Source organism: Canis aureus, chromosome 15 (genome assembly GCF_053574225.1).
Source record: "Canis aureus isolate CA01 chromosome 15, VMU_Caureus_v.1.0, whole genome shotgun sequence".
Classification (NCBI taxonomy): Eukaryota; Metazoa; Chordata; class Mammalia; order Carnivora; family Canidae; genus Canis; species Canis aureus.
Genome location: NC_135625.1, coordinates 29,114,359 through 29,129,956, shown reverse-complemented (window position 1 = coordinate 29,129,956; position 15,598 = coordinate 29,114,359). Strand labels below are relative to the sequence as shown.

Here is a 15,598-nt window from a genome sequence, read left to right as displayed (position 1 = left end):
TATTAATATTATCCGAAGATAATTAACTTATTTTTTATTTATAATTCTAAAAGAGAGAGAGATTTTTGCCAGGAGTTTATGGTCTGGAGGAATGTATACACTCTCCTTTCAGCAGTCTTACCCAGCACTGATACTCTGTAGTCTCTATTGTTTTTACATTTATTTATTGATTTATCAATATATCTTTGAACTTTTTACTTTTATTTCCGGTGCAGTGTATCCTCAAACTCTTTCTTGTTGTTGTTTAGCCAATCACTTCTCACCCACTCTAAACTTTTTATATCCTTAACAATAATTTTTTTAAATGTAAAAAAAAAAAGACCAATGACAGTCTTACTTTTTATATAACAATAGTGGTAGTGGTAGAGAAACAGGAAAAAGAGAAAGAGCAGCTACAGGGTATTTGCAAACAGATCAAATTTAAGGAGTGCATTTGAAATTTGAGAGCCTAGAAAGAATAACTCCATGCCTTGTTGCCCTCTGGAAAGTCTTGGAACATACTTAGGATGTACCTGATGGATTTGAGACCATTGTATTATAGGATTCTTGTATTTGAGACCATTGTATTATAGGATTCTTGGAACATACTTAGGATGTACCTGATGGATTTGAGACCATTGTATTATAGGATTCTTGTATCTTAGGATGTACCTGATGGATTTGAGACCATTGTATTATAGGATTCTTGTATCTCCTATCAATTTAACGGTCTACTCCCGTTCTAATTACTGTTTCTTAAACAATGTCTTTTTAAAATGATTTTCTTGCTCATAAAAATTTTGTGATTTCAAATTCAAATCCCAAACATTCTTTAAAGTCCAGCTTAAATTATTTCCTTATGTAAGTATACCAGCTTGATCCATAGTTAATTTATGTAGCGTGGAAGACCCAACTCAAAGTGAAAATATCATCACTAAGATCATTCCTAAACGCAGTTCCCAGACCTGACTTCTAAGACAAAGCACTAGGGAAAAAAAAAACAAAAAAACACAAAACATTAATGTGAAAGTAATAGAAATAATTTCATCGAACAGCAACATAGTCATAAGAAACATAAGGCAGATCATTTTGTGGCTCAGGTACAGATGGGATCAAAATAAACCCAGAAGGCTCTGAAAATTCAAAATTAGATCTGTTCTCTTCAATTATTTTCAGTGAATGCAACCGCGAACTACTTTACCTCTTTGTAAGTATGAAGTTAATATGACTACTATTTCTTATGCTATCAATGGCAATTCTAGGATTTAATTCACCACAAGTTTATATTGGTTAAAAACTTGTGAAACAAACAGAATATTAGAAGTAGTAGGCTTACCTATTCCATTTGTTTCAGAGAAGCATCTTTTTGCGTGGTAATAAATAAATATTTTTTGTATACACTAACCATGCATTCTTTCAGTAAAATAAACATTCATTAAGATGTGTGTGTTTCTGTACACACGCGTACTAATAAAAAGTTTCAAAATTTCACTGGGCTTTTAATCCACCAAGCACAGTTCTAGGAAATGGTCAAAATAGGATTGCTGCTTTCACGGTATCTACACCTTTTGTATTTTTTCCTTTGAAATTCAAATAATACAGTCCCTACTGTAGAATCCATTACATCTGTGACTTTGAAAGAAAAGAGAAAATACATTGCCGAATTGAACATACTATTTGAATAACGAACAAGGCAATGTTTTTCAAATCAGTCACATTGAAAGGCCATTAAATTTGGTGAGATGTAACATATATATAATATATATAATATGTAAAATATTAATTATTTAATTCAATCGAAATTAAAACTGGATGAACTTGTTAGGGTAGATCAGATTAGCAAAAAAAAAAAAAAATCAGTGTATATATACCACACTACAATGTAAAATTTGTTTCTCACTGTGGTTCATATTCAAAAAAGTTTGAAAAACTCTGAGCTAATGAGCTAATGTAGGTATTGCTAATGTTTTCTCTGTGGTCTACTCCCAGAACTTTGGACATTTTCAGTAAATTGCTCTCCTCATCATGACTAAGATGATCCTATATACTGATAGTGCACCCACACATTCTTGGAGATGTGTTAAGTTTGGGGTAGTGAAGAAATCTACTAGTTGGAAAACAATTTTTTTTTTTTAGCTTTCTTTAAGAAATGACACTGATACCTCATTAAAATCCCATTCACTAGAGAGTGGCATTCAATATAACAAGGGTCTATTTTATATCTCATGCAAGAAAAAAATCTTAAAGGGCTTAAGTACCTTTTTTAAAACAAACTCCATAGCAAGGATTTTTAGAAAACATACTTTTTGGAAAGTATGGAATGTTTCATAGAATGAATAATAATAGAATTCTGGAGGAATCCTCTTCAAACTTCTTCCTGACAAGACTTGACTTACTCCACGAACTGATGTAGAGATTTCACAGTAGTTATAATGGTGTGGGTTAAAAAAGTCTGACAAATCTGGATTTGATCCTTGCCCCACAACTTTGTGTGATTCTCAGATAAATCTTTAAGACATTCTTTTTCTCATCTGCAAAATGAATGTACTCTTGTCTACTTCATTTGGGTTGTTGTGTGAATTAGATAAGCATGCATAACGAGCCCTTCACATAGCAGATAGCATATGCAAAGTACTTAATAACTGGTAGCAGGAACTATTTGAGATGAATTAGCAGGGATCTGAAGCTTAATTATTTGTGCTCCTTCAGGCAGGTAATTCCTAACACTGAATTATATTGTTATATCAAATTATTGTAAGTCAATAAAGATGTATAAGATTTACTAGCATCTTCGTTTTACTCTACGTTTAATATATACCTGTTTCAAGTTCTCCACAAGAGACTGCCAAAAAAAGGAAAAAAATCTGATACTGTACATAACAGCAACCTGACCTATTGGGTGCTTCTCTTTTCTCCTACGTTTGCTATCTCATTATCTCACATATTTTCTTAAAAAGTAGTAAGTGTAGGGTTATGTGTGTGTGCATGTGTCTTGGTAAAGAAGAAAAACTACAGGTAACTTGTTTACATGTTTGTTTATAAAGGTAGCTGATTAAGTATGAGGTGATGAGAGAATCTGTATTTCTCTGTAAAGCTTCAGTGATGTCTGGGAGACCACACTAGTGAGAGGACAATCATTATCTTAAGAAAGAAATACATAGTAAATAGAACCCTTTTGGAATCTCCCTATAGTTTTGTTGTTGTTTTGTTGTTTTTAATTCCAACGAATATTTCCCTTTGACAGTAGTTTCACCTACATTTACATATTCAGCAACTTTATATGGTCTTGCAATTTAATAAAGAGCTCCTACCATGGCATTATTATTTTTTTCTCTTATTCACAAACAGGGGCCACTATCCACTATGCTCAAACAGTCCCCCATACCTTCTTCTATGGGTCCACCCCAGCACTCCACATACATAAATAGAAATATCAGTTTCCTGGAGAATATGTAAAAAAGGACTAATTTGGAGAGTCTGATGAACTGTTAAAAGCAGTGAATCAAGATAGGAAGATTGAGATTCTAGTCACAGTATTAAGACTTATGTTGTATTATTTTTATGGCAGCTGCACTGCCATATGCAAATGAAGACATTATCTCCTATGGATAGCAGTACGGATTAAGTAAAGTTATATGTATTAAAGTGGTTTACACAGTGCAAAGTTCAATGTTGAATGGTTATTTATTAAAAAATTGCTATCTCATGAACAAAAGAAAAGATTGTCCCAGTAATAAAAGGATGCTTGGATATTTGGATATCTTTTCATGAAATTCAATCAATACATTAAATTAAAAAATAAAACTCAGATTAATAGATATATTAATATGTGATAAAAGCTTTTATTTTTGGGGTGCTTGGGTGGCTCAACCAGTTAAACATCTGACTCTTGGTTTCAGTTCAGGTCATGATCTCAGGGTTGTGAGATCGAGCCCCACGTTGGGCTCTGTGCTCAGTGGGAGTCTGCTTGAGATTCTCTCTCTCTCTTCCCCTCCTGATGAGCTCTGTCTCTTTCTCTCTCTAAATCAATAACTCTCTCTCTTTCTCTTTCTAAATCAATAATAATAATTTTTTTCTGACTAAGGTATAATTAAGCTAAAAATGGGAGGATAAATTTTCAGTCTTCATGTTACATGGCCTATTAGAAATAGCTCTTCACTCTAACAACCTGAAAACACTTTCTTTTTCCTGCTTCTAGGATACTGAATTATTTGTTTTCTTCTTACTTCAGTCTCCTTTCCTCTTTAGTCTGTTTGGTTCTTACACTTCTTTCTAAACTATTCAATTTTGGGTGCCCAAGGATTCATTCAATAAATTTCCTTAAATTTTCTATTTATGTGCACTCACTTGATATTCTTATCTAATCTCATGTATTGAAATTAGATAGATATATAGGCAGATAGATAGACAATGTCTCTAATTTATATTTCTAGCTTACACCTCCAACATGAAGTCCAGACTCATGGATCCACCTGTCTTACCAGAAATCCATGCTCTCCTAATAGGAAAATTAACAGTTCCAAAAATGTGCTCACAATCATTCCCCATTCCCTACTTTCCCCCAATTGGTTAATAGCAGTTAATCAGAACAAAAAATTTTGATATCATATTAGATTATCTCATATTCTTACATTTTATTTATAGTATGTCATTAAATCCTTAAACTCTACTTTCAAAATATACTTTTATAATAATACATATCACATAATAAGGACTGAATGAGCTAAAATATGCAAAGCATTTAATACAATGTTTGATTTTGATTAAAAATAATTATTTCTTGGGTTGGACACTACTATTATTTTAATGATAAAAACATTATGTTCTACTATGAACTTTATTTTACATATGAAAAACGTAAGGCACAGAGAAGTTAAATAAGGTAATTAATTACAACTGCTAATTGAAAGAGCCAGGATTTGAAACCAGGAATTTGACTCTAGAGCTCTAGTGTAAGCTGAATGTTAGCTGTTATTATAAAAATCATTTTTGGTCACAAGAACAATTTTAATAATTTTAAATATAATAGAAATAATATAATTTCAGGAAAATGGCCAGAATATATCCACACCAAAAAAGAAGAGCTATTTAAATATAAGCACAGAGGTCAATAAGAAAAATGAATGGAAAAGTCATCCCTATATACAATAAGAATAATAATATAATTGACAACAAGTCAGTAATACTTATATGAAAAAGATATTAAGAAATGTTCCTGAGCAATGCAAGTAAGTTCTGAAAAAAAATGAAAAGAGAAGTCATGTACCTAGATAGGATAACTCAAAACTATAAAGATGTCAATTTCCCACAAATTAAATTAACCATAATTAAGTTCTCAACAGGAATTTTTATGAGACTTGACAGCTGATTATTAAGTTCATTTGGAAGAAAAAATGCACAATAGGCAAAAACTTTTGAAAAAGAGTAATAAAAAAGAACTTGCTCTCACAGTTATAAAAAATCATTCCTTAAAGTTTGGTTTTAGTCTAAGCATGTCAATAGAACAGAACAGAGAGACCAGAAATAAATCCAGGTACATTTAAGAATGCAGTATATGAAAAAGTTATATATCATATCAGTGATAGGACAAATGGACTATTCAAATTATAGTATTAGGGGCTATTGGCAAATAAAGTAAGAAAGAAATAAGGAAAGAAGGAAAAAAAGAAAGAAAGAGAAGAAAGAAAGAAGAAAGAAAGAAGAAAGAAAGAAAGAAAGAAAGAAAGAAAGAAAGAAAGAAAGAAAGAAAAAGGAAGGAGGGAGAGAAGGAATAATCTTACCTAATACCATATATCCAAACAGAAAAGTTTTCAAAAACTTCTCTCCTTCACTACTTATCAAATTAAACCACAATTCTTTCTTTCTTTCTTTCTTTCTTTCTTTCTTTCTTTCTTTCTTTCTTTCTTTCTTTCTCTCTTTCTTTCTTTCTCTCAGATTTTATTTGTTCATTTGAGGAGAGAGAGAGACAGACTGACAGACAGCAAGGGCTAAGGGTGGGAGTGGGGCAGGAGAGGGAGAAGCAGACCCCTTGTTGAGCAGGGAACCCAATGTGGGGCTCCATCCCAGGATCCGAGATCATAACTTCAGTTGAAGGCAGATGCTTAACCCACTGGGCCACTCAGGTGCCCTACAATTCTTTCTTTAAAAAAATGTTTTTTCTTGGAACAGCCAACAATTTCCTGATTGTAAGCTTATGCTATAAACTTGAAAAGTGGAAGCCAAGAAAAGAAAGAGATTATTTCATCCATGTCACCAGAAGAAAAGGAGTGTTAATACATTTCAGAGAAGTCTAACTTAAATAAACTGATGTGAATAGAGGAAAAGGGGGTGGTAAAGTAGATAGTACTAAAAAGGCTGCCAAGAATATATACCAATGGACGAATTTTGCAGAGGCAGAAAAGCCCACTAAGACCCACGGGATTAAAATAGTCCACATCTGGTTGGCATGTCATTTAGTGGCACCGCTTCTTCTCCCCAACCATCTCACTGGTGAAACAAAATAACTAGATAGTAATTCTCCTACCTCAAATTGTGATTCACTAGAGATCATTCAAACTAGAGCGGGCAAATGCTTTTTATAATGATAAATTTTAAATTTTAATAAAACCATAGCTCAAAGACAATAAAATAACCTAATATGAGACTGTGGGCCTATAGAAAATTCAGAGAATTGGAACACCTTATACATAAAATAAAAGAATTAGAGAGAGCAAGGGCAAAATTCAAATGGAGAAAAACAAACTAAGGACCAGGAGAAAGACTACAGATAATGACAATTACTTGTATTCAGAGAACAATCAAGAGTTTAAAAATAGAGAAATTATGCTAGCTATGGATGACAAAGATGATCAACACAAGAATTATTGCTTTCTCTGAAGGGAAGACCTGAACAAATGAAAATGAAAGATACTGAGTCATAAAATAGATAACATTTCCCTAGAACAAAATGGTAAAAAACGTATCAGGTATCTAGGCAGAACATTCATGTCGCCAGCAGGGGAAACATACCAGGCTGTCCACAAACAAAATTCAGTAGTGGAATTTAAGAGGGCAATTAGTTAACAGGAAAAGAAGGGATGAACCACTAATAATATTTCCAGAAAAGAATAAAGACAACAGTCAGACACCTTCAGCATGAAATATTTCAAGGATTAACAAAACTAATTAACAATGAAATACAAGTAAGGAGGGAATAACTGGAATAATGAACTCAGTCCTGAAGAAGCCATAATAAAAGGAGCTGATGGTTAGTTAGTACTGCAGCCATCTATCTGTAGAATTAGGACCAAAGTGCCAATGCAATTAAAGTTGCAGAACAGAATGTAAATATTATGAACTCTGACAAAGTTAAAATAATATAATTATTAAAAAAAATGAAAATGAAGTGGGGTAAGGACAAATTGGAGAGGAGCTAATCACCGTAGATTGCACTGCAGGGAGTTAATGAATACTGTCTGAGATTAAAACATGGAGCTAATGCATCTAGCTCTTTAATGATATTCATAGTCTTTTATTCTTAACCATAAAGACAAGTTTTTTTCCCTAAACATTCTTGTGGTGAAGAAATATTTAAGCTTTCCCATTTATTTCAGATTTTTCATCTATTAAACCATGTATAACATATTCATTATAAGTACATATACATGTCTCCATACTTATCCTTTTATTTGTGCAGATGTGTAATTATATAATTGGGATGATATCTATCAGATGTTAATAGTTTCTTTTCTGAGTGTGAAGACTTTGGGAGTGATTTGTGTTTTCAACTTGAATAAAGACATAATAGTAAAATAATACACACTTAATTAAACACTTAAATGTAAAATGGTAATGATAACAATATGATAACAAAATGATTACACAAGCCTGCAGATAGATATCTGTTTGTATGAATTGGTTTGTATAGAGGAGATTTGCCAACGTACCTGAAAGATACAGGGCTAGGAGATCAGCATGTTGTGTAAGCAGGTGCGAGGTTTGCTGTGTTTGCCTAGCCCCATGGCTTTCTGTCTGAACTCTATAAAGAATAATTAAACACACAATGCCAAAAACTGGTTATGACCAAGAACTGAGTATCCCAGTTTTGAAGTCAAGTGCGATGACTGTACGTAAGGGGGAGACCATGGCCTTACTCCCAGCTCTGCTAACACAGGAGTCCCAAGAGCCCAAATTTAACTTTGCTTTGCTGTGGAGTTACTGGAATTGAAATTATCTGGTAGCAGTTCCCCCAGGACAATTATAAGTTTGTTTTGAAGGATGCTGTGATAGGGGTCAATGGTGAGGCAGTACCTTAATTAAGAACACTTGAACAGAACAAAATATGAATAAGACAGTTGTTCCGTTAATATCACATGAGGTTGGGTATAATACAACAAGTTCTAGAGAACTGCACAATGCAATTTTTTCAGGCAAGAATCAGTGAAATGTAGGTGATTTAACCACCTTCGTTCCCTGGACTCATGAAACCTTGGGAATGCACTCTAATTACATAAAAGAAAAAAGTGTGGTGATTACACGTTCTAATTTCCTGATAGATCAAAGATTTTGACCTCATGTTAGATCATGTGCATTGAAGATTGATTCAAAACCTTATTATCATTGTTATCATTTATGTAAGGTGACCTCAGATCCCATATCTTTCATATTTTTCCTATTCAAAGAAAACTATATATTTACATTTCACTAAAATATTCAGTAAGTGCTTACTTTCTGAAAAAAATGTTGCTAATTCTGAAAGATGTATTGAATTAAGATATTTCAAACATAAATATAATGCTTTTCTGTGTACTGATATTTATGAACCACCTTAAAAAAAGGCTGATGTTTTAAAAACATGAAGAGAGTAAACTATGATGTATAATAATAAATTTCAAATACCTATAGATATCTGTTGGTGGGGGCAGGGAATCAGTTAGCTTAAAGCAGAAACAGGTCATGGTTTAGTAGGTTAGGATATTAGGTATGTGTGTCTGTGGACAACTGCATTTTTTTGATTAATAGAGATCTCTCTGTGTAGTCATATGGGGTTAAATACCTGCATAACTAGGAAGTTACTTTAAATAAGAAAATTCTTCATTTCAGAGTGGACTACTAACTAAATATAAAGAGAGCTACCCACTAGCATTAATGCAGGAAAACACACATATACACACACATACACACCCAAATCAAAATTGCAGGAAAAAAAATTCACACAAATTAAAATTGTGGTACACAGTAGTAGTATTTTTCTCATCTTAATTGAATCTTTAGAAGTACCTTTTGAATTTAACAGATTTCCTTAACTTAAACCTACTGGAGCTTTGCCATTTTATTATAAAAATATTCAAATACATGAAAATGTGTGTAAATACTGAAATGTATAATGGGGTTTTAAAAAATCTCACTTCCTCTAGTATTACTGAAATTTTGGTATTCTTTCCTAAGCTGAAAATTAAGTGTTTTGATAAGTATCTACTAAACTCATTTTATTGATGAGAAAACTCAGACTCAGGGAAACTGTGGCTAGCTTTTTAAAACAGTGAATAGGCTTGATGGCAGAGAATGAACAACTGCATACATGCACAGACAAGAGAATCCTAATGCGAGAACTGCTCATAAAAGACAGATTTTTATCTCTATTTTAAATACTTATTTTTGTAGTGTGTGTGTAAAGAAATTTTCAAAGAAGAAATGAGTCTCTATTTTTCCCTGTTGTCACACCCAGCCTCCTGTCTGACTGTGGAGGGCACAGGGTCCCACCCACTCTTGTTGTGCCAGGCTTTGCAGTCACCGAGAGGCGAGGATAATAGAGACGAGGAGGACAAGCAACAGGTCTGGGATGTGAAAGGAGCATAGAGGTTTCAATCAACAGTGGGTTTTGAAATGTTTATGCACTTGAGGTTGTGAACTTCCCTAGGGATAGAAGTCCGGGAGCCTGACTGTCACCACCCCACACTTTAAAGCTAACACATCAGTGGACTCTTTTTTATTTGGTGAACTGAAGGTGTAAACAAAATTCCAGTTTCCCAGGAGAATCCTAGTTTATGGCTGTTGATACTCTCAAAAATGTTCTGGCTGGGCAGATAAATTCTATGACCTGCCTGTCCGTTGAAGTGCTTACCAATTCTTCTAAGTTGGATTCCAGGCAGCCACTCCAAATTGATCTAAATGGCTTTGAAGATAAATCTTTGCTGTTCCTGGACTAATCAGTGGATGTGTTTTCAAAGAAGTTCCTGCCTATGATTATTCTCACCTTCTTGTGTTAAGTAATTTCTTGATTTCTATGTGTAAGTTTTCATTCCTTCAAATATTAAACCATTTAATAGTGCCAATCACAAGAAAAAAGTAGTAAATAACTGAGTGGTAGTGATTTCCAGGCAGAGGGACGGCACTCACTTGGGTGTGCATGTTAGTCTTTCAGTTTTCATAATAAGAAAATAAAACAAAAATACAACTTTATTTTAAATTTAATCATTTTTATAGTAAGTTCAGGTGTTCATACATGTGTATTATTTGTCCGCCCCAAATCCAGCAAGTAAAGTAATCTCTCAATGTAATATTTCTAGTGCCTAGAGTAGAAATCAATATAGTGTATTTGTGAAGCTCTGCAGATTCATATATGACAAAATAAAATTTAAAGTTAATATAATTAACCCAATTAAAAGTTTTATAGAAAAGAATCTTCTGTTCTGTTTTCACTTTGATATGTAATGGAAAAATACCTTTGAAGCAAATTATCAAATTATGGCTTACTATGAAACCCATTTGCTAATATATCATATGAGTGGAATGAAAAATTATTTTAGTCTAAAATAGACTTTCATATTAATGAAATATGGTTAGTAATATTTCAACATTTTATACATAACAAGCTTTCCATTATTTCTGACTTACTACATTTCCATACATATGCACATATGCCTAATAGATTTGAAAGATTCTAGTTATATTTTCATGTACCCAAGAATACTTGCTACTTTCTGAAAAGTAACATACTTAAGCCAAAGTGTGCAATGGCTAAGCTACAGTCTTGATTTTCAGCATGCTACTAAGTGATAAAATACCCACAAGGCACACATATGCACACCCACAGATTTGAATGGATAAATATTCTTACTTATTTAAATAAAGCCCATTCAAAAGTAATTTTAATATCTATAATAAGACTCTTCTTCATCTTTATTAGGAAATGCATGTTCATTTGAGCTAAAAAGATTTATAAAATACTGAAATAGAATCATTTATTCAAGTCAATGTTTCCTGCAAAAGTTACTCAAAATACATCAAATGCCCCTTTTGAAATTACTATACCTGTATATTTCTAACTTTTACTGAAAATAGAGGGGCAAATTTATAGACGAAAGAAAATGACACTGAAGTTTAATTCAAAATGGTTCTCTAATTTTTCAGTTTAAAACTAACGCTCTCCACTGGTTTTTCAACTGTTTCACTGTCTTGATTTCTTCAAATCAATCTTTATCTTAAGGAAACTAAATACATATTAAAGAGATACGGGGGTTCTATCCTCTTATTTCAAACTAAAACATAATCTCTAAATTATCTTTTACAGTAAGCCAAAGCCAGTATCACATACCTTTCGGGAATGAATTTCTTTCACATACAATGGAAGTAGAAACTCAGATATACCTTCAAGTCGGATTCCCTTCTTGGTGACTCTCAGATTTCCCATACCATCCTACAAGCAATGAAATATAGTTCACTTTTAGGTTACTTAGAGAATGAATAACTGGCCATAATTTTCTTAGGGCTAAATTGAGAAAACAATAAGCTCAGATCAGTGATGATTTAAGGAAAATGAGAGATTGAGTCTACTTAATGAATGATTGCAGCAATTTGCATGCATATAGAGGGCTCTGTTTAAAATGAACAGGAAAAGAGGTATATTGAGGACCTGATATCCTTTCTTAGCTCTATCAGAGACTAGGATTTATCTATGAAAGAATCCTGTATTTTTTTCATGCATCAGCCCATTTAACTATTTTGGGGGTATAATGATATTTGCTACCTGACTAGTGGAAACAACTTTGCTATGCAGAGATTTCTAATAATATTTTTACATTACAGGTATACACATATTTCTACAATAGTTAAATAGTCACATTTGTACAAGGATTTCAACAAGTACTTAATAACTGGCTAGTATAAATAAGCATGATGCTCCTGTATTCAAACCATGAGTAAAGCTCATGTCCTCTCCTTTAGAAAACAATACACTATAAAGAAGAAGAAACAAGTATATAAGTCATTTATGAGATAGAATAAAATAAATTTTAAAAGTAAGAATGGAGTGCTAAAAGGAATTAAAGAAAGCTTTCAAATTTGAGAAGAGAGTGAACAATTTCTCAAGGAAGAGATTAACTATTAACCACAAGAAGGGTCTTAAGAATATGGAGTTTCAACAGGAGATGCCCATAGAGGGAGAAAGAGAATGAATATTCTCGAACATTAAGAAACAGCATATCATCCCATCTGGCTAATATATGGACAACTGGGAGTTGTTTTGAAGCCAGAGAAAGGAAAGTCCATGAATGCAAAGGTAAAGAGTCTGTACTAACATCAAACTCCAGCGGGTGAAATATAAAAAGTTCCTGAAAGTATCAGAATTATGGTTTTCAATTAATCTGGTAGGAGCACTAGGTGGACCTGACAAAATAGTAGGAACAAGGCACAACTTGGTAATACTTATAAGCAGTATGGGGGAAGAACAGCCTACAAGACCAGGTGACTAATTTTATATGGAGATACTGAAAATAGGGACATTCATAACTAATCTCAGATATTGTGGCTATGACCAAATAAGGAAATGCAGTGATTTTTTAAATAGGAATAATGAAATTAACATGCTCAAAGGCAAAATGAGTTTAGCTCTGGACTTGTTAACTTTGAGGTATCATTGAGAATTCAAATATTTATCCATCAACTAGTAAATCTGTAAGAAAGAGGGTTTGGAAAATGACAATTGCTTAAGGCAAGCTTGAATCTTCTATGATGCATGAGCAAGTCCTCTGCAGAAAGATGTCTATAAAACCAAGGAGAAATTCTTGGATAATGACCAGGTCTATGCGTTGGAAAGAAGCATTTCATGCTATGATCTGTGTAGGAAGAAAGCCAAGGAATTATGATAGCTCCAGCCTCTACCTCCTGGTCGGCCCCACCTCCTGTCCCCAAAGAAAGCCAATGAAGTAGTATAACAATGATCAGAATTTTGAGTAAGAGTTAAAGGACTTTTTTTAAAAACAAAATTATTTATTTGAGAGAAAGAGAAAGAGAGAGAGAGAGAGAGTTTGAGCATAAGCAGGGAGAGAAGCAGACTCCTCACTGAGCAGGGGGCCTGATGCAGGGCTCAATCCCAGGACCTTGGGATCATGACCTTAGCTGAAGACAGACACTTAACCAATTGAGCTACACAGACACCCTAAAGGACGACTTTTTCTTCTTCTTCTTCTTCTTCTTCTTCTTCTTCTTCTTCTTCTTCTTCTTCTTCTTCTTCTTCTTCTTCTTCTTCTTCTTCTTCTTCCTCCAGAAAGAAAATCACTACTGAGAGAGAGAGATTCTGACATTGTGGAAATCTCAATCCTCTTGGAAAGACAGAATAATGAATTCTGGTTGAATTAAACTTGAGATGAAAGGCTTCATTTCTTGAGACTCAAATATAAAGCTAACACTGGAAATGTCTCATAGGGAATTGACTTTTTTAATTTTAAAAAAGAGAGTTTCAGGCATCACTGAAGACTTATTCTGATAAGAAAATAGGTCTACTATTGTTGGGATGACACACCCCAGTTTCTTTGAGACAGAGCTGGTTTTATAATATCCTCTTTTACTCCTGCCTTTGGCCCAGGGCGCGATCCCGGAGACCTGGGATCGAATCCCACGTCGGGCTCCCGGTGCATGGAGCCTGCTTCTCCCTCTGCCTGTGTCTCTGCCTCTCTCTCTCTCTCTCTCTCTGTGTGTGACTATCATAAATAAATAAAAATTTAAAAAAAAATATCCTCTTTTACTTTCAAAAGTGAAAAGTGATTTAGACATCAATTATATGATCACTCATTTATTGGTTCTAATTAATATCATTTGGCAACATTATACCTATTTAGGAACAGAAACTGGTGGAATTAACAGGGAAAGAGAATCAACACTAAGGATTTGCTAAGCAGGAATGACTGAAGGTCAGAAGCATGTGGTGTGCCGAAGTCGCAAAAAAATGATGCCCCTCAAATAGCTGACCATCATTTTTCTCATTGGGTAGAGACAAGTACAGTCAGAACAGCAATATCGAACAGCAAAAATAGTACAAGTTTAGGGTATGACAACTGATAATCAATTAATGGTCGAATTCAGTAGGAGTTAAGAAATATGAAAAATATTAACACAAGTTTATGATTTAAAAAATGGAACTTCAGATTGTGAGATCGTGAAGGTAAAAAAGAAATTCTAGACATCATGAGGCCTGAAGAACACCTTAGCAGTGGGCAGAAGCAAAATGGAGACCAAATGCTCTGTAATTCAGAAAAAAAATATAGGAAATGACACATTACTTTAAAATATTATTTTGTTCCTGAGGTATTTTCTTGACTAAATCTCACATAGTGATTCTCCATTTATAGTCTCAAATGCCTGTTGGAAGGAAGTGTTCTGAAATGTTTCCCATGAAGTTGCTATGGAAACATCTAATGCAACTGTTAGTCTAACTCAGAGCAATAGAAATAAATTGTATTATAATCATAATTCCCAGTTCAACACTAACCTTAAAAAATATTTTCATAAGGTGGCGAGAAATAAAAGAACTGGACATCCAAAGTTAACTGTGGTATTACTTATACAATATGCATATCTAAGTTTGAAAAGTTTTGAAAATTAAACACAATGTTTTCTTTTTATATTTTCTATATAATATATATTTTGTGGCATATAAATATATTTCACTTAAATTAGATGAAATAGATTTCCACTGTGTAAATAGGAGTATTAGGATAATATTGTGCTTTGAATCTAACTTCACTCTACCATGTCCATTTGTCCTTCCTTTTATTTCTCCTATTTTGAATTAAAAAATGAATATTCAGGTTCTTACATGTTATCCAGATGTAGTTGTAAAATACATAAAGGTGCATCACATATTCAGTATATAATCAATCTGATCTTCACATGCATGTACCAAGTCCATTTATAATATATGAGATGGTGAAATAATCTGGTTTCCCTTCTGCAGGAGCATTAGAACGTAATTTTATTCTTACTGTCACTATACTTTCCTGATTCACTATACTCTTGGCCCCTTCAACATCTAAAATGGAGAAAATAACTTCTGGATTTGTGGTTAAGGATGGCATTGCCAAAACATGAGAAAGTAGAGAATTTAATATACCTATGGCTCAGGCCTCAACCTTGGCTCTATCATCTTCATTCAATGTAAGCTTGAACTTAACTAATTTATTTGTGCCTTAAGTGTATCTCCAATAAAAGCCATAAAACCACAACTTAATGTATTTATTGCAAGGACTGTATGAGGATATGAAGAACTCACAATAAACCTAACTTACATAGTAGTACTCAATAGCTTTAGCCATTATAAACATATTCGTAAAAATAACTTACATTTTTGTCTCATATCATTAAT

General features: G+C 33.3%; 1 protein-coding gene across 1 annotated transcript in view; it reads right to left on the bottom strand.

Moving 5' to 3' along the window:
* The window catches only part of SGCZ (sarcoglycan zeta), a 461,347-nt gene that overhangs the window by 196,752 nt on the left and 248,997 nt on the right, over nt 1–15,598 (bottom strand). Inside the window, exon 2 of the mRNA XM_077848954.1 lies at nt 11,555–11,656. Within this exon, the coding sequence (XP_077705080.1) occupies nt 11,555–11,656 (102 nt within the window). The remainder of the gene's footprint in view (nt 1–11,554; nt 11,657–15,598) is intronic.